Genomic DNA, 19,003 nt, shown 5'->3' on the forward strand with positions numbered 1-19,003 from the left:
CTTTCTCCCTCCTTCCCACCCGCTCGCTCTCTCCCTCCCGCCCGCTCGCTCACTCCCTCCCGCCCGTTCGCTCTCTCCCTCCCGCCCGCTCGCTCACTCCCTCCCGCCCGCTCGCTCTCTCCCTCCCTCCCACTCGCTCTCTTCCTCCTTCCCACTCGCTCGCTCTTTCCCACCCTCCTGCTGGCTCACTTTCCCCTCCTTCCCACCCACTCGCTCTCTCCCTCCCACTCACTCTATCCTCCTTCCTGCCCTCTTGTTCCTGCTCACTTTCTTTCTCCCTCCCTCCTGCTCACTCTCTCCCACAGTGCTTTGAGCGAAGCACTGGGCTTGATGATCAGGCTTTGTTTGATGAACAAGGCACCTGAGTAAATTGAATAAGGCACTGATGGCAGTGAGTGAGCGCCCTGTTAAACTCAGATCAACAGGCCACTCGCTCACTGCCACCTGTCCCCATTGTCTCGTTCAATCTGTTCGGGGAGATGTGCTCGTTGAACAAAGGTTCAGTGACGAGACTGATCACCAAAGCCCACCGCTCCCCTCAAAGCAAGTGATCTATTGTCTGCTCCCCGTGACAGTGGGTCTGGACCCTGTCCGTTGTCCTGGCTTCTCTCCCTCGCACCCTTGCGCACCTGTGGGTCCCTGCGCTTGTCAATCAATCGCCATTTTTATGGTGAGGGGGAAGCAGCCTGAGCCTTGGGATGCAGCGGGCAGGAGAATGTGTTGCTGCTGTGGCTCGTGTGTGAGGAGGCTTCGGCATCTCGGCCGTGCAAGTCTGGAGGGGTTTCATCAAGGTGAGTGAAGGTAGTTAGACTAAAGCAAATTTTTCCTGAACTCTCAGGCTAAAAATGGTGCAGTTCTTATGTGCCTTCAAATACAGTAGGTAAAAAATGTGGAAGTTTAAAATTGGTGCCCCCAGTGGTTCATTTGCAGTCATGTAACACGCAATCTCAAATAACCAGAAAATTCACTTATTTGGTATTTACCAATCGCCATACATTGCTAGATTTTTAATACTCAGCCAGGTACTCCATCTGGGCCGATGCTTTCCTCAGATTCACTCTCCTGAAGACATCCTCCAGTAGGAACAGGATGGGATCATCAGGGGGCGTGGAGGGGTGGCTCTTTGCTGTTACTGTTGTTAAGTGGATACACTATGCAACTGTGCCCATCAGGAAAAACTGAACAAAAGTTGATGAAGAAAGTTAAAGACTTATATTTATTAACAGTGCCTACTAAAAGATGTAATTAACTCTGTGATGAAAACTTTCCCTTTTCCAATGCCTGTAGTTTGTTATGAAGACCATTATAACCTACTGAATCATTAATAATTGTTGATGTAATGGGCTTCATGGAGTAGAGATGCAACCCAAGCTTCTATTCACAATTTGTCACAGCAGTATTTGAGTTTATAATCTCACTTGCACAGTCACTGTCATCTCTCACACTCCCCCAATACAGCATTTTGAAGAGAAAATAAATGATTCAACAACCTTGTCGCTCCCCTGCACCCCACCCCAGCTATGTCCCTGCCTCTCTACCAAGGCTCATAGGTTGTCAAATCTGTTGCTGGGTGCTTGCTTAAATTATACTCTTTAATGAACTGCTGTCTTACTTTCTCTCTCCTTCTGCTCTTTCAATTGTTTACATTAGAAGTTATGCCATACCTTAGGTATCTGGGATTGGCTCCTGCATGAGCAGAAGGCTACACAATGATCTATTCTTGGAAATACACATATAACAAATATATTTTACCTTTATATATCAATCAAAAGGTTATTTTTAAATTACAATTGTAATGAACTGATTATCTTTCAAAATGTTAACTAGTTGCATTTTTCCAACTCCTCACTACAGAGGTCATGTTGATTCCTTTGTTCTATTTTAACAGAAAGTGATAATTCAGTATTAAGCTCGATGACTGAAGGAAGAAAGTTGATTCAGTGAATGAACGATGGCACACACTATAGAATGGATTCGATTCCGCTTTCAGGCACAGAAAAGAAACAACCCATCTGAAACAACCCCACTGTTATCATCTTCAGCTCTGAATTCCTCAGCCACTTTAAATAATCAAAGAATAATCATTCCTAATAATAGAATGGTTACAAAGGAGACAGAAAGCCTAATGCAAAACTATTTAAGCAACAGAATAACAACCACAAAATACACCATCATCAACTTTATTCCAAAGAATTTAATTGAACAATGTAACAGGTAAGGCACTTGTGTCTCTATGACCTCTATTTGTTTACTTGGTTTTCCTTAGTGAAAATGTAGTTTTCATTCCACTTTGAGAAAATTAAAGTGATGTTTATGTATTTCAATGAGCATTTAAATATGCCATGAATGAGTTACTTTGTTCTTTGTCTAATTAACCCTTTCTATGTCCTACCAGTTTATGCTTGAAAACTACAGTAAAACCTCATTAGAATGCAGTAGTTGGGGTCCAAGATTTCATATTGCTTTACAACCGAGTCGTGGAACAGATGCACATATGTCAGAGTGCAGAGCTGCAGGTGCGGGACGTCAGGGGCATCCCGCCATCCCCAACATCCCGCGCTGGCCACCCTTGCCCCGAAGTCCTGCACCAGGGAGCAGGGGCAGCGGGGAGGGGGGCTGTTAGGTGCGGGAAGTTGGGTCGCCGGCTGATTTTTTATCAGCCTGCCCCTTAGCAGTTTGGGGTCCACAGACACCCGCGCTATAAGCGATTCTGCGGATTAATGAATCGTTTTCTAATGAGGTTTCACTGTATTTTACTTGCCTGTCCTTCAGTTTGTCTTTTTCTTGTAAACTCTTGGCTTGTTTCTCTGAGTGTAAGAAAGTTGCTAACATCCATGTGAGATGTAATTGTGTAAATGTATGAAATAGGTGAGGATATCTATTACCCACTATCCTAATGGGAAAAAGCTTGATAGAATAAAAATGTACTTGACTGGAGAGATGCATCTCATGTCAGATTTGAACTTTGGTGGCTTGAAATCCTTCCCATCTATTCCCCTTTTCAGCTGGCAGAATATGAATTGAACTATTGTAAATGTAAAGTCACAAAAATCTCACAGAGAGAAACATAAAATTTCTGGTGGCACACATTTTTTTGCTCTAAAAAACTTGAAAAAACAACAGGGGACTCTGTCTGTGGCAGATATTAGCCTCATTCATTTCCTCTCCTCTCTCTCACTTCTTCCTTGAGCAGGGGTGCATTTTTATAAATCACTTGAACCTTTAAAGAATTTTGAAATTTTGGAAGGTTGCAGCCAATGCATTTGCAACTTTGAAGCTTCTTCTTTTAACATCCTAGGAAGCAAACCAATAAATCCAGGTAACTTGCTGCTGCAGTAACATTAGTTTGAAAGTTAGCACTGATTCTGAGTATCTAGCCTCCTGCAGATTATGCTATTGATATCCCAGATATTTCAAACCTTAGGTTGCTCTTTTTTTTTCTTAAAGTGTTTTTTTTGTAGTGACTTTAAAGATGAACGTAGAACTGTATTTAATTTAATGCACTGCAGGGTGACAAAGTCTTGATTTTAGCTGGGTCCATTGATCTGTTTTTTCCAGGAACATTTAGCCTTGGCTGATGATTGTACCGACATTGGCTCACCTCCTGTATGGGCAGGCTCTGCATTGAAGAGGGTATCCATCCAGGAGCAAATTTTGTGTGACCAACCAGCTTTATATGTGAGCTCATCACCTTCTGTGAGAAGGACTGAGCCATATCATGGGGTTCCTTTAGGGGCTTAATATCTTCACAATAAAAAGACAAGCAACTAGATTGGTCTGCTGTACATGGTCTGGAGATTTGGTCAAGGAAAAAAATGGATTTTTTTAGATATCAAGGGAACCAAGGTATATGTGTCTAGTGCACAAAGCACTGATGCAAAAATCAACCTTGGTCTTGCTGATAATAGAACAGGGATGAGGATGGAAATAGCAATTCCTTCTTCTACATCTTGTGTTCTTATGCTGTGTAGGTTGGCCATTGGGTGAAATTATTGTCTATCGATGTGAAACTGTTGGACATGGTATCGACCCATTAGCTTAGCTTAAAAAAACCCACCTTTTTGATGTTTCTTGGATAAATAATTAATATTTATTAGGGAGGGAGATGTTCAGTAATTTCTGCCGACAGTGAATCTGTCTGCCTTGCAGCAGACAAAAGTCAATTTTGTGTAACAGGACACTGTTTTTATTATATGACAATAAATTGAATCTTGAGGTAAAAGTAAAGAAAGCTCACAGACTGGGAAAGAAATCGTGACTCATTCCAGGGAAGGTTTTTTTTAACCAATCTTGAAATCTCTAAGTGACAGAGACCTGAATTTCAGATATTTTATTTTTTAAACACGATTAGGCAAGGACTGAATTTTTTAAAAAGTAAGCAATTTTTTTTCCAACCCTCTTTCCTTGCATTCTAGGTTTGCCAATATTTATTTCCTATTGCTAGCCTTTCTGAACTGGATTCCATCCATCGAAGTATTCCATAAAGAGATAACCATGTTGCCAATAATAATTGTGATGTCTGTCACTGCAATTAAAGATGGAATAGAGGATTTCAAGCGTTACCAATATGATAAAAGAATAAACAAAGCTAAGACACAGGTATTTGATTGGTAAGTCATTTGTGAATGAGTACAAAGAAGCCTACTCTTAAGTAAAATATATTGGCAAACAGAATTGCCTTGAAATGTAATCCCAGATAGTAGTGTTAAATTAATGAGACACTGTATTGTACTCTGCAATGTACTGTATTCTTCCTCAAAAAATTCACTTTACTGAAGTAAACAAAAATAAATTCCGAATAACATTATTGTTGTTTAGCATCATCATCTAGAGCTGAATTTCTGGGTAAAATACTTTAGCCCTTGTCAGAATGTGGGTGTAAATTTAGTATTACAAAGTAAAAGAATGGATAGAAATCCTGTTACCTCCAAGATTATGGGAGAAGGATCTGAGAAACTCGATCTCTCTCTTGGTTTCTATTGCTGCCCAACAATTTGTTTGTTCGGTGTGGGCGATCATGCCTCTACATCCAACAGTATTAATCTAAAAAAAAATGAAAGGCTGAGATTTAGAAGTAGTTTTGTTTTACTTGCATTTAAATTGTGATTTTTTTTGGGACAAAATGGAGATACCACAGGGATTTGCTACAGCATCATTAGGAATGTGTTCAAAGTTCAGATTTATGGTCAGGTGACATGCATGACATCACATACAGCACTGAGATTCTTTTGCCTGCCGGCCAGGCAGAATTTTGTCTCAGTAGTGCAAAAAAGCTGTACCCAAGAAAGATGCATATACAAAAGAGAGAAATGTAAACATTGAGGAAGGGCAAGCAAACTGTATTAAATATTCATTAATAAATAATGTGCATGTCAAAGTCCTTAAAAGTGTCTCTGAGTTTTGTTGCAGCCTGATGGTGGAGGGACAGCAACTGTTCTTGAACCGAGCAGTACAAGTCCTTCAGCACCTATGCCCCTATTCTAATGGCTGTAGTGAGAACAGGCATGTTCTAGGTTGTGTGGATCCTTGATAATTGCTGCTGCTCTCCAATCACAGAATTCCATGCAGAATTTCTCATTGGTGGGGAGAATTTTGCTGGTGATGTACTGGGCTGTATCCATGACTTTTTGTAGGGCTTTCCACTCAGAGATATTGGTACCTCCATGTTGGGCCATGATGCAGCCGGTCAGTAAACTTTCTACTACACAACTCTATACATTTTCTGAGGTTTTCAATGTCATATTAAACCTCCGCAAACTCCTGAGAAAGTAGAGATCCTGACATGCTTTCTTCTCGATGACATTCCGGTGTGGATCCAGAAAAGATCCTCTGAAATATTGGACCCTTGGAATTTAAATTTGCTCACCCTCTCTAACTCTGATACCCAATGATCATTAGATCATACACCTCTGGTTTACCCCTCCTTGGTTTTGGTGACATTGTGTGTAAGGTTGTTGTTAGTACACCATTCAGCGTTTTCAATCTCTCTCCTGTATACTGACTCATCACTTCTTTTAATACAGTCAACAACCATGGTATCATTAACAAATTTTCAGATGTCATTGTTGACATACCAAGCCCCATAGACATAGGTGTAAAGTGAGTAGAGCAGGGGGCTAAGAAGGCAACTTTGTGCTGCTCCCATACAGATGGACATTTTGAAAGAAATTTTCTTACCAATACCCACACTGGTCTTGAAGTGAGGAAATTCAGCATCCAATTACACTCTGAGGATTTGAGGCCCAGATCTTGGTGTTTGATGATCATTTTAAATTCCTTGAGAAATTGAAAATTGACTCTTCAATTATTTTGTAAAGTGGAGGAAACTGGCTTCTCTCAGAACACAAGGAAAGTGAAGTTTGCTGGGAGTTGCATCTATAGCAGTAGACCTTTCCGGTCTCTGGAACCCATACTGCTGATTTACACCCAATCTCATACCTTTTGGAGGGTTGGAGGAAACCGGAGCACCTGGAGAAAACCCACACAGGTCAGAGGGAGAGCATGAAAACATTTTGCAGACGGCTGCAAATTTGAACCCAGGTCGCTGGTACTGTAATAGCATTGTGTTAAGTGTGATGCCAACTGGCACTTATTGTTCACCCTCAGGAACCTGTCTACTTCATCAATGCTCAGAACAAATTGCTGAGCTGCTTGTATCTCACAAGCTCACGAACATATCTGCCATATCCAATTTTTGTCATTGCCTTTAGGGAACCATATTCTCTCTTCTCACTGGATCACTGTCTTGTTACTTCCTCGAGCAGCCACTGCCCAATTATTACACTAGTTTAGTAGCAACAGCTCAGTTGGCGCCACCATTTACAAAAGAGTAGCGTAATTGTTGAAGATAATTGTCTCTTAAGCCAGAGCATGATACAAAAGTCATACCACCCTCATTTTTTAAAGTTACACTTGTGTATAATTTCTGAGTGTGGGGAAAAAAATTGTTTTTTGTCGAATACTTTGTACATTTCTGATCCTTGAGGATTTAGCGAGGACTCATGTGAAGAGATTGAACCAGTTAACATGTGACAAAATAAATAAGAAAAAGTCATATTAAATATATTTTTAAAAGTAATTTGAATCATTCAAAGAAAACATTTGATGAATAAGCCTATGTCGATAGAACATAGAACAGTACAGGCCCTTCAGCCCGCTGTATTTTGCTGACCACTTCTGGGTGCTATGTTGGAATAATTGAATTGGGTTAACCTGGCTTTTGGTGGCAGTGCAATTGGAATCTCCCAGAGAAAACCTGGCAGCGTGAAATTATGTTGAAAATCATCATGTTACAATGATCCTTCAAAATCTGGCCCTCTGCTTAGTGCAGCAAATCAATTCACGTTTGATGAACCTGTAAAGTCCCAAGAGAAAATGAACTCATCTCATTACCAAAATAGCAGAGGATTATCACTAGAACGTGCTCCACAGGTGTGACTACTGAAAGGAATATTTGGTTCTTAAAGAGATTTATTAAAAGTGCATACATTTTCAGTCCTTTGAATAAAAGAATTACTCCTCAGTGGCAGTCTTTTCAAGCCACAATGTTTATTTGGCCCTCAGCAGCATGTTTCTCCTGTACTGTATTTTATTCAGAAGAATATGCAAGTTTGTTTCTCAAAAGTTGAGTTATTTTTATCTCTGGCCCTTGAGCCATCATTAGAAATTCTTAAACTGCTACAAAGATGGTCATGAGGCAAAAGGTGTGCCTCATAGTTCATTCTCCCTATTGCTTGCTCCTTATCTTTGTAAAACCAAATCTTTAACTTACATTATCCACACATCATTATTTCTGCCCTTCCAGGTGCTCCCTGACCCAAGAATTTTTTTTTTTTGCTGTTTTTTTTTCAGATTTCTCAGCATTTGCGGTATTTCCATTTCAGTGTTTCAGATATTTTTTTTAAATATTCGCCAACTTTTTAAAAAAATCATCAGCTCCCTCAAACTGACTTTCTCTGTGTCTCTTAAGAGAATAGAGAAACGTTTAATCCTGAGTGCAGGAGAAAAGCTATTTAAAGCTCTTCAGAAGGCTGTGTATATATTTTGTTTCACAGGAAACGGCAGCTGTATGTTGAGAAATGCTGGAAAGATGTTCATGTTGGTGACTTTGTGCAATTATCATGCAATGAAATTATTCCAGCTGATATGCTCCTATTGCACTCATCAGAACAAAATGGAATTTGTTACATTGAGACTTCTAATCTTGATGGGGAAACAAATCTCAAGCAAAGACTGGTCATTAAAGGATTTTCAAATCATGTAAGATATTGTTTTATTCTGTGCTTTCTTTGATTATTATTGTTATGAAATGTCATTGGGAACATATTCTATGAAGAATTTTTAAAAACTGGATGCTTTCTCAGCAATTTCCAAGTACTGAGAAAGATATTCACAATAGTCATGTTATCCAAGCTATTAAAGATTTTGCATATCAACTGGCGTGACAGAATTGAAACGTGATCCTTCATTCTAAAATTGAACAAATGGCAATTGATCTGTTATTTGATCACTGTGAATTATTAGTGTTAATGAAATAAATTGCAGTTTTCAACCAGCCATTCAGTTTAGCAAATGATTTTTAATGTCCACTATTTTTCTTAGGATTCTGAATTTGAACCAATGAGATTCCGCAACACTATAATCTGTGAAAAACCCAACAACGATCTCAATAAATTTAAAGGCTTTGTGTAAGTCATAAAAAAATCTTCTTCATCAGTGTCTATCCCTTCACAAAATTTAGATTTTTTTTCAGATCTGGTTAAGGTGCCACACAACTCTCAAACCTCTGCATACCACTCTTTCGTGTGGACCCACCATCTAAATTTCTGGATTTTATGAGATTATATTTCTGAATACCTGTAGTATCTTTATCTGATCAATTGAAAGTAATTTGCAATTAATCTTTTTTCATTAAAAGAGCAATGGGACACAAGTTTGATTGGGGCTCAGCAGGCAGCGAGTTCCTGACAGTGAGTTCTAAAAAAGATGAGCATTTGCTCCTTAAAGAGAAAGAAGGATTGAATTCCAACAACATGGCCATAGAGTGTCATTGGTCGATTCTTCAGACCCAAAATATTTTTTCCTCAGCATTGAGATTATGGTGGTAGCATGTAAAAGAAAGACCAAAACCTGATGGAGCAGAAAATGGTAATGGATCTTTTAATCTCTCACATCATTTATGCTTTAACTGTTAGTCAATGGACAAACTGATGTAAAAGAAGAAGATATTTAAGATGACCCAAAGTGTTTCTCCTCTATATTTTCTCTCCCACATTGGAAAACTTAAATATTTTTAAAGCTGTATTTTTAAAATATATGTTTAAATATACAGTCAAAATTTTAGTCACATTTTTGCCTGCTTTATATCTGAATGTGTAAATGAGTGTTAATTTTGCAAAGCAATAACAATACAAATTTTAGTACAGTCATGTTTTGTTTGCAGACATAAATTGGAAGAAAAGATTGGATTTGATAAAGATAGCCTCTTACTTCGAGGCTGCACTGTGCGAAATACAAGTGTTACTGTGGGAATAGTGGTATATGCAGGTATGTAGAGCAGGTTATTATTCCCATTAATTTGGACTCTTGGTTTTGTAAGGATCATTAATCAAAATTTTGTAAGGAGAAATCTGTAGTTTAGCTTATTCAGCAGAAAAGTGTCTCCTTTTTGCTGTTAGAAGATGACATTTTTAAAAATTGTTGAAGCAAAAATAAATTTAGTTTCCTTAATTTCAGGGTCACTTTGTGACCTCAAGATGCAGAAAATAGGAATCCAGAGAAAGGGAATTTGGATTTAAAATCAAGAATTTTAATTGAAGCTGTAAGGAAAAAAAAAATATCAGACTCTATCTTTCAAAAAAAAAAGAAATTAAAAATTTGCATCAGTCAGCAGATCAGAGGGGTAGAATTCCTAAAAATTCAACTTCAGGGAAGGAGGTCCAGCATGAATACTCAGTGTTACACTGTGTGACTTCAATCACATATCATCATTGTTGAATGTTATCTTTCTTCTTATATGGGCCAGCATTTCAGTTGGGCAGCTGAATTTGGGCAATAAATGGCATCTCTGACAAAATCACAGAAGTGCTGAGATGGAGGTTTTACAAATTAGCCAGCAAAAATTATTTCACCTTGATATCCCAATGCCTCTTTTCTAAGAAACATATTCATTCAAAGAAGCTAAGTGCAATTCTCAGGATTACCTTTACTTTAGCTTCATTGCAAAAACATTAGCCATAATGATTTCTGCTCTAAAAGGAAAACCAAGTGTAATTGGTCACAGTATTATTGTATGTACTGTCAGAAACCAGAAAATATTGTAAGTGTATTGTCAAAAAAAAACAAAGTGATGTTTTGAGTACTGTACATATATTTTGTGCATTTTGTTGAGACTTCACATTCAAACATTTCTTTTCAAGAGTGCATGAACTGATTCAGCCTTGAGCATGTTCGTGACAGATTTGAATAAAGAATGAAATGTCGTTTCCTCACACCATCTGTAGTACCAGTTGACAGATTTTTAAGAGGTCAGGCTATCCCTTTAGGCAAAGCAAAAGACTTTGTTGCATTGGAGAGCACAAAAGCTACCTTGAAAAGACCATGAAAGAGACAACCGTTCTTGGCAGTTCTTGGGTACTTACAATACAGTGCACAAATTAAAAATGCTATCAAATTGTGAGCCTGGGCATTGCCCATTAAATTAGTCTATAATCATGAAGAACTGAAACATAGGTTGAATTGAATCAATCAGAAACTTTAAAGTAATTTCTAATGCACCAATTGCAGATGAATTGTTGTCCAAAATGAGAAACTTATGATGATTTTAATCAGTTCCCTACAATGCATATTTCAGGCCATGAGACCAAGGCAATGCTTAATAATAATGGACCTCGCTGCAAGCAGAGTAAGTTGGAAAGAAAAATGAACATTGATGTCATATGCTGTGTGATCCTACTGGTGGTTATGTGCCTTATTGGGGCAATAGGTAAGTTATGTGAGAGTACCAACTTTTAGCTTTGTAGCTGTTGTTGAAATAGTATAAATGAGAATGGTCTGATAATATTGAAGTGGATAAGAACTGGTAGAATAAAGTAAATTGAAACACTACAGTAACTAATATATTTATAGCAGGAATGTGTTTCAGCATAATTAAGTATGGAGAATTATAATGTGGGTTATTATTCACTGCAGGTGTAATTTAATAGCCTGAATTCTATTAACTTATCGCAATAGGCCAAGACATCTGCCTGGATCTTAAATACAGTAAAAAACCTCTGGTATCTGGTATGGAGGGTTTGGTAGATGCCGGACAAGTGAATTTTCCGGTTGCTAGAGATTGTGTGTTGTATGATTGGCGAACTAATTTTAAAATTTCATATTTTTTACCTATTTATTTTCAGCCAATTTTTTTTTTAAATTGCCAGTTGCCTGCTGGTTGGTTGAATTCCGGATTACAGGGGTTTTACTGTAATCCCCATTCTTAATTTTTTTTTTTGTTTTGCTTGATATAATGAGTTATTATTGACAATAATGAGTTTAACTGTAGAAATTCAACAGATTCCAGTTCACCTGAAGAAATGAACAAGGCTCTTTTTATTGTGGAATTATTACATATTTATTCAAAGGTGTTGAAATGAATATACTTGCTTGGTGATCTACACTTGACACAGAAGACTGAATCAAATTCTATGCAATATAATCAAACTTTCTGAAAATGCATCTCATTTAAAGAAATAAGATGTATCAGGGTGATTTCAGTTTTAGGATAAGACATTTTCAATGAGGAGTGGTCTGCAGATAAGTGCATATCATTCCATGCTCTCTGCTGTCATTGAATGGATTTGATTTGAAATGGGAAAATAAACCTTTTGAGAAGGTGTAATAATATCTCATTACTAATGCTTTGTGCATTTTGGATAAGGTTAGGGCACTCAAACCAGTTAAACGAGCAGCAATGACAGACCCCATTGCAACTTGCTTTCTTTCAATTAATCTCTGGTGGAATGTGGGTGATGTTGGTAAGACCAATCTTTATGCTCTGCTCCAGTGCTTTTGAGTGGGGAGGGAGTTTCTGGATATAGGCCCAGTGACAAAGAAAGAAGGGCATTCTATTTAAATACAAGGTTGTTGTGTAACTTGGAGTGGAACATGCAAGAGATAGCATTCCAATGCAATTGCTGCCCTACTTGATGCTGGATATCACGGTTTTGGAGTGATTATTTTGGTGGCTATAGTAACTATCTAGGATGAATGTTGAGAATGGCACATCATGCAGCCATTATACATTAATGGTTGGGGGGGTGGGTGACAGAAGATAGCAAACCACATATGTTAGTTTCAAACATGATGGTAACGTTCTTTACTGTTGAAGTTGCATTCATCTGAACAGTTACAGAGTATCTCTCAAAACTTGCCTTAGGTACCCAGTCTCTTGTAGTCATTTGTATTCCTAATATTTCATATAAGTGTGTCTTCAGTTCTCTGCCTTAATATCCTTTCATATTCACTGAAAAGTTAATAATTGCCTATTGTCATTACACACTTGGAAATTTGTTATCTGTAACCATACATTTTTATGTTAGGTCGTAACATTTGGGTAACATCCTTCCCTTCATGGTCTCCATTTGAACTCCCAGAACAGAATGACAATGTTGTATCTTTTCTCCTTGATTTTTTGACAATGGTGATACTCTTGCAGGTAAATCATTTCAAATTCCGGCTGGAGTTTTCTCTTTATCTGTTTATATATGCTTGACTTGCTATTTGTGAATACTTAAATCATCAGGTTGCTCAACTAAGCAGTGCAGTTGCTTTAAGCATGAAAACATTCAGATGTTTGCTTCAGGTTTTGATAAATATGCACATAATTGAGGTGAAAGTACCATCTTGATCTAAACTCATGTTATAACCAAAAACAAGTTACTCTGGACAATAGTTTTCACTGGACTTCATTGGCTGCATTATCTTTTGTGGTGTTAAAACATAACAGAGATTGATGGCCTGCTGCCATCCCATCAGCTGGAGGAATCTGCATGTGTGATGTAGCTTCAAGAGACAGAACAATTTGCCCTTTATCACAATCCTGTACTGATGCAGTCAGAAACATGCAGACTTGTTTGGAGCATCTTACTGGCAGATCTCTTTCAAATCACCCGCATTAGTTGAGCGACTTTCATTCCCATTGTGAAATAAACATCAATGAACAATGATTTAAGAATACATATATCATTATACAGTAAAACACCTGCAGTATGAAATTCAATTTAAATGTAACCCTAAGCTATGGCGTTTATGATCAGGGCAACAGTTGCTACTGATCTAAGCTTAGGATGCTTAAGAAAGAAAGAAATAAACACATTTGAAATAAATATGAATAAATTAAACATTTAAATTGTAAAGGTAAATATTCTCCAAAGTAACACACAAACCCTTGGTGAAGATGGAAGCAAAGTATATTAGTATATTTGTAAATTTGAGAGAGGAGAGTTTAATTATGATATCAGTATAGCGGTTAGCATAAAAATGTTACAGTACCAGTGACTGGGATTTAAATTTTCTAAGACATCTTAGCAGGCTGCAGACCCAATCCTACAGTCAATGGTGTTCAAATAATAGAATGTGCTTTTCCAGATTTTTTTAAGAATGTTCATATTCTCCATGAAATTTGTTCCTGAAATAATGTTTTTGATTTTATTGACAGGTCTTAATCCCTATTTCTTTATATGTTTCCATTGAGTTAGTCAAATTGGGTCAAATATTCTTCATATGCAACGACGTTGATCTGTATGACGAAAGGACTAATACACGCTTGGAATGCAGAGCATTGAATATTACTGAAGATCTTGGTCAGATTCAATATATTTTCTCTGATAAGACAGGGACTCTCACTGAAAACAAAATGGTCTTCCGTCACTGTACCATTATGGGCACTGAGTTCCAACATGCTGAAAATAGTAAGGATCACAACCTTATGAATATTAATATAATTCAATTATTTTGATTACAGAAATTAAAAGAACATTCATAATTCTGATTATACTCTGGTCCTCAAAATGTATGGTTTCCATGGTAGCCATTGCTAAACTTTTGTTCAAGAAGGGAAATAGGGATAATCTAGGAAATTTTATGCAATGAGCCTTGTATCAGTGGTCAGGAAACAATTGGAGGTGATGGATGTGCGCATGTGGAAAGGTAGGGTCAGATTAGTGACAGTCAGCATGTCTCTGTGTGAGGCAGGTTATGTATGAAAAATCAGATTAAGAATTTTAAGGAGGTGACAAGTGCAGTTGACAAGGGTATGGCAGTGGATGTACACATGGATTTTGTTAGTGTTTGACAAATCCTTCTAGATAGGGAGATCCTGAGCTACAGACAGTGGTGAATTAACTACCACCTACGTCCTAGGATGAACTTTAATAAGGGACCCCACCTTTGTTGAATAGAATAAAGTGTGGAGAAGGAGAATTCTGATGCCCTGGTTGAGGATCTTGACCCGAAATATTGCCTGTTCCTCTGCTATCAAGCTGTTTGGTTCTCTGCCCTGGAAGTAGTTGACCACTAGGTTCTGATGCAATGAACACAGTGGCAGGGCAGACTGGCTCCTTGCACCTTCTTCCCCTGTGCACCAATCCACAGCCTCCAGGCACAAGCAGCAGCCGGTAATATAGAGAGATTACGGCTGTGAGTCAGACAAATAGAGATCAGTAGCAACTGTTGCCTTGAGAATAAACGGCATGGTCGTGGAGACTGTTACCCATCAACAGCTCGGGCCCGGAGCAAGCTGAGTATCGCCACACCGTCAGAATCGGGCCTCAGCCACATCCCAGAGTGGGTGCTTCCGCTGTGGATGGAGATGATAGCGGTCCCTGCGGTCCCTTGGGAGCCATGTGCCGCCCTACTCTGGGTTTACCATATCCGCTATAAAATAGTGTGTGATTCTGGCTGGAGTTGATCGGCTCCATGATGTTACTGCCCCTGCACCCCAAATGTCTTCTTCCATTAGCTGTACTTCATGCCCTCTGAGCAGATGGCAGTGCTTCATTGGCCTTTCGGGCAATCAATCAAATCATGCATGGGCCCCCTTATCTTCCGGGGCCCCTAGGTTTCAGTCTACTCAGTCAAATGGTAATCCACCACTGGGTACAGATGAATGATCCACAGTAATTTAATTGTTTCCATTTACTGGCCTTCAGAAAACAGAGGGTTGTAGTGGATGTGTTTTATTCTTGCTGGAGGCCATGACCATTGAATATGCAAAGAATGCAAAGGATCATATTGCAAGCAGCTGAATCTTGCTTAAATGTGGGCCTCATGTTTGGCTCAGAAACTGGAGCTAAAGAGCATGTACCTGTACTGTTCTCTGTATTCTTTGGCTTGGCTTCGCGGATGAAGATTTATGGAGGGGGTAAAAAGTCCACGTCAGCTGCAGGCTCGTTTGTGGCTGACAAGTCTGATGCGGGACAGGCAGACACGGTTGCAGCGGTTGCAGGGGAAAATTGGTTGGTTGGGGTTGGGTGTTGGGTTTTTCCTCCTTTGCCTTTTGTCAGTGAGGTGGGCTCTGCGGTCTTCTTCAAAGGAGGTTGCTGCCCGCCAAACTGTGAGGCGCCAAGATATCATCTACATCTACAGAAACAACAAAATGTTAAGGCATTAGGTGAATTGATGCTTGCTGTTCATTACTTTGAGTCATTTTGAGATAAATCTGTGAGGCATTTTCCTCTTTTCAGAAATTTCTGATGAATTGAAGTCCCCATTATTTCACTGGCGTGGAATTTCTTATTCACTTCCTTGTCAAAGCTGTGATATGTTGAAGTGATGCTCTTATTTTTGTACCAACATAAATGTGAGGACATTTCTGTGTTGTTAATTCCATTTTGATTAGGTTATTGGTGATTCCTCAAAGTTTAGGATGAGGCTTATGGATTGTGGCTGAGTGCAACCTGTCAGCCACAGATTGTCAGTCAAAATAAAAAGATAAGAACTGGAAGGGCTGAATTGGTGATACATTCTTTTTTTCTGCTATTGTTCCACCTCTTGGATGAAATGATCGTCTTCAAAATGGGTTGATGCCATATGACTTCAACGTTGGTTAAATTTGTGTCTGGTATTCATGCTATATTTTTGATGTTTGCTTTCAGGATGAGTTTAAAACATTCTCTCTTGATCTTTTTATCCTTTTTTCCTGACTAAATTAGGAACATTGAAGTTATTTAAATAGACACATGTTAGTCATACACTCAGATTGTCATGTTCATCTCAGTTGATGTTGGAGGATCATTACTTCAATACTGGTAATCAGAGCATTGAAGAATGTGCTGGAATTTGTGGAATCCTTCCACGACATTATCTCTAACCATTCAGAGTTGTCGTGAAGGGGTTTCAAGCTAATCAGATGGCTCTAAATGAAGATTCCCATTTCTCAGTGATGGAGAAGAACTCAGCTTACCACAACCTTGTGTCCTGATGTCATTGTCAATAAACACTTGATGATTCACCCTTTGAATTGAATAGCTGGCATATTGGATCCTTTACTCAGTTATCTCAGAGTTTTGGCTTTTGTCGGACTCTGGCTTTCCCCTACCCTTAATTTAGTCTATGTGTCGTCTGAGTCCAGCGTGTTCGTTAAATGAAGTGATAGGAGGAGGTATTCGGTTCAACAATCAGTTTATTACACAGCTCAAGAATAAAGCTTAACAGAGCTCTGGGTCAGTCATTAGTTCATAGGTCACCTGCACAGTGAGCTATTCCCCAAGACTGACCCCTATTGTCTAGTCTGCTCAGTTTATATAGATCCAAATTACAATACGAACAAAAGTTGGCTTTCTTTGCTAGATTTTTTACATAAAGTATATCACCAGCAATTTCCTATTCTACAGTTTATCTCGGGTGTAGACCTCTTATCTTAAATCCTCAAGATCAGACCATCCTATTGTTTTGAACAGAAATCAATTCCTACCCCAGATATTTCCAATCATCGTTCTGTTCCTGTCTGGCCAATTTCTTCTGTTCTCCTTAACACCTCCTCATGCCTTCTTCCTAGACTGGCTTCCATTCCCTTTGTTTCTTACAGGATACTCTTTGTTCTGGTCTGACCTGTGTCTCCTGTGCTACTCAACACCTCCTTCAGTTTGAGCATTCCTCCTAAATCGTTTCATACATTTCCTCTCCCTTGTACTTTGGGAGCAGACAATTTTACCCCTACTGTACTCAGCCATCTTTGCTCCATGCTGTGATTGCCACATTAAATTACATTATTCTTTTCCCTTAACCATGAAGTAAATATAAAATTGATACATAGTCATATATTCCGTGATATTTTAACCCCTAGATTCCAACATATATATATTGAATAGTTTCATCTGTCATTATCCATTGCTGTTTCAATAGTATTAAGATGGTGTTCCTTTCAGCTGTTAATGGGCTCCTTTCCCCTGAGAAATGGGCTAGAATAATCAAATCCAATCATGGTGAGTCATTGAGACCTTTCCAAACATTACCTTGGTTGCACTGAAGAAACTTCACATGTGTGAATGTTGGACAATTTTGGATTGCTTTCATTTACTTCACTTGCCATTTTTTAATTTCCCAAATATTCTCCAGTTTTAAATCTTTAATTTGTCATTTGCTGCCAGTCAGGTGTAGAATATGTTTTCATATTCTGGAAAATGTTTTATCTCAAGTTTCAGAAACAATTTGATCTTGGAAATCAGTGCATTAAATCAATCCATATTCCTTTGAGATTACAGTAGTCTCCCCTTATCCTAGGGGAGGCTATGTTCCAAGATCCCCAGTGGATGCCTGAAACTGTGGATAGTACCGAACCCTACACAGGGTATGCACTGCTTAATGTCCATGATATGTTCTGTGAAATTGGGCATTATGAGATGTGGACGTTATGCGAATACCATATTATATACTTAGCAAAGCTATATGGGATACTGTAGTGTCCCTGTAAACTTTGAAAATTATTCGAGTTCCTTTCAATGTTTTTATTGCAGTCTTTTTGGACAGGAGAAATCATTTTAAACTGTAGGCAATCCTAACAGCCATTAAGGAGTGAAATACAAAGGTTGTAGATGCTGTGATTGTAGTAAAAACACAAAAATGGTGGAGGAACTTAGCAGGTCTCACAGTGTTCACAGGAGGTAAAAAATATATAACCCATGTTTTGGGCCTGAGCCCTTTTTCACCTTTTCCTGAATGAAAAGAAAGGCCAAGGGAAGGAGTACAGACAAATAAACAAGGTGTTATTTAGATATGGAGAGGAGGCCAGGAGAGAGAAAGGTTAGAATTCATCAACTCTGCTTAAGATGAATGCGTTTTCTTTTAATGTCACCTTCTTTCAGAGATGATACCATTGTTTCAAGCAGGGATGTTGCCATGTTATTTTGTGTTTGTGTTATGTTACAGTGACATTTGAGTTCAGAAGTTCATAGCCTGCACATTTGCAGAGGAAGAGGTTTTTGTAGTTCCCACTCCTCTCTTTACATGGCTGCACCTCTGAATACTCCAATAATTACTGGATTGTACACCTCTGTTTGTCCCTTCCTTAAGTCTACAATCAGCTCCTTTGATTTGTTTACATTGAGTGTGAGGTTGTTGTTAGTACCCCATTCAGCAAAGTTTTCAGTCTCCCTTCTATATGTTGACTCATTGTCCCTTTTTATACAGCCCACTCTGGTGGCATTGTCAGCAAATTTGTAAACGGCGTTATTGTCATTGGTGTAAACTAAGTAGAGCAGGGGATAAGTACGCAACCCTGTGGTACTCTAGTGCTGATGGAGATTCAGGAGGAGATTTTCTTACCAATCCACATTGAGAGGGGTCTGGAGGTGAGGAAAACCAGAATCTAATTCCAGAGTCGGATATTGAGACGCAGGTCTTGGAGTTTGCTGATTAGTTTTGAGGTGAGGGGATGATGATTTTGAATGCTGATCTGTAGTCAATAAAGAGCATCCTGATGTATACGTCTTTACTGCCCAGGTGTTCCAGAGTTTTGTGTAGA

At 38.7% G+C, this 19,003-nt stretch overlaps 1 protein-coding gene across 1 annotated transcript in view; it reads left to right on the top strand.

The window, feature by feature from the left end:
* The window catches only part of atp10b (ATPase phospholipid transporting 10B), a 187,012-nt gene that overhangs the window by 115,423 nt on the left and 52,586 nt on the right, over positions 1-19,003 (top strand). The window contains exons 2-9 of the mRNA XM_069898221.1: positions 1,889-2,214; positions 4,416-4,610; positions 8,055-8,259; positions 8,602-8,687; positions 9,443-9,546; positions 10,853-10,984; positions 12,582-12,697; positions 13,700-13,952. Of these exons, the coding sequence (XP_069754322.1) occupies positions 1,952-2,214; positions 4,416-4,610; positions 8,055-8,259; positions 8,602-8,687; positions 9,443-9,546; positions 10,853-10,984; positions 12,582-12,697; positions 13,700-13,952 (1,354 nt within the window). The 5' untranslated portion in view covers positions 1,889-1,951. The remainder of the gene's footprint in view (positions 1-1,888; positions 2,215-4,415; positions 4,611-8,054; positions 8,260-8,601; positions 8,688-9,442; positions 9,547-10,852; positions 10,985-12,581; positions 12,698-13,699; positions 13,953-19,003) is intronic.

This window comes from Narcine bancroftii, chromosome 9 (assembly GCF_036971445.1).
Source record: "Narcine bancroftii isolate sNarBan1 chromosome 9, sNarBan1.hap1, whole genome shotgun sequence".
In the NCBI taxonomy this organism is placed as follows: Eukaryota; Metazoa; Chordata; class Chondrichthyes; order Torpediniformes; family Narcinidae; genus Narcine; species Narcine bancroftii.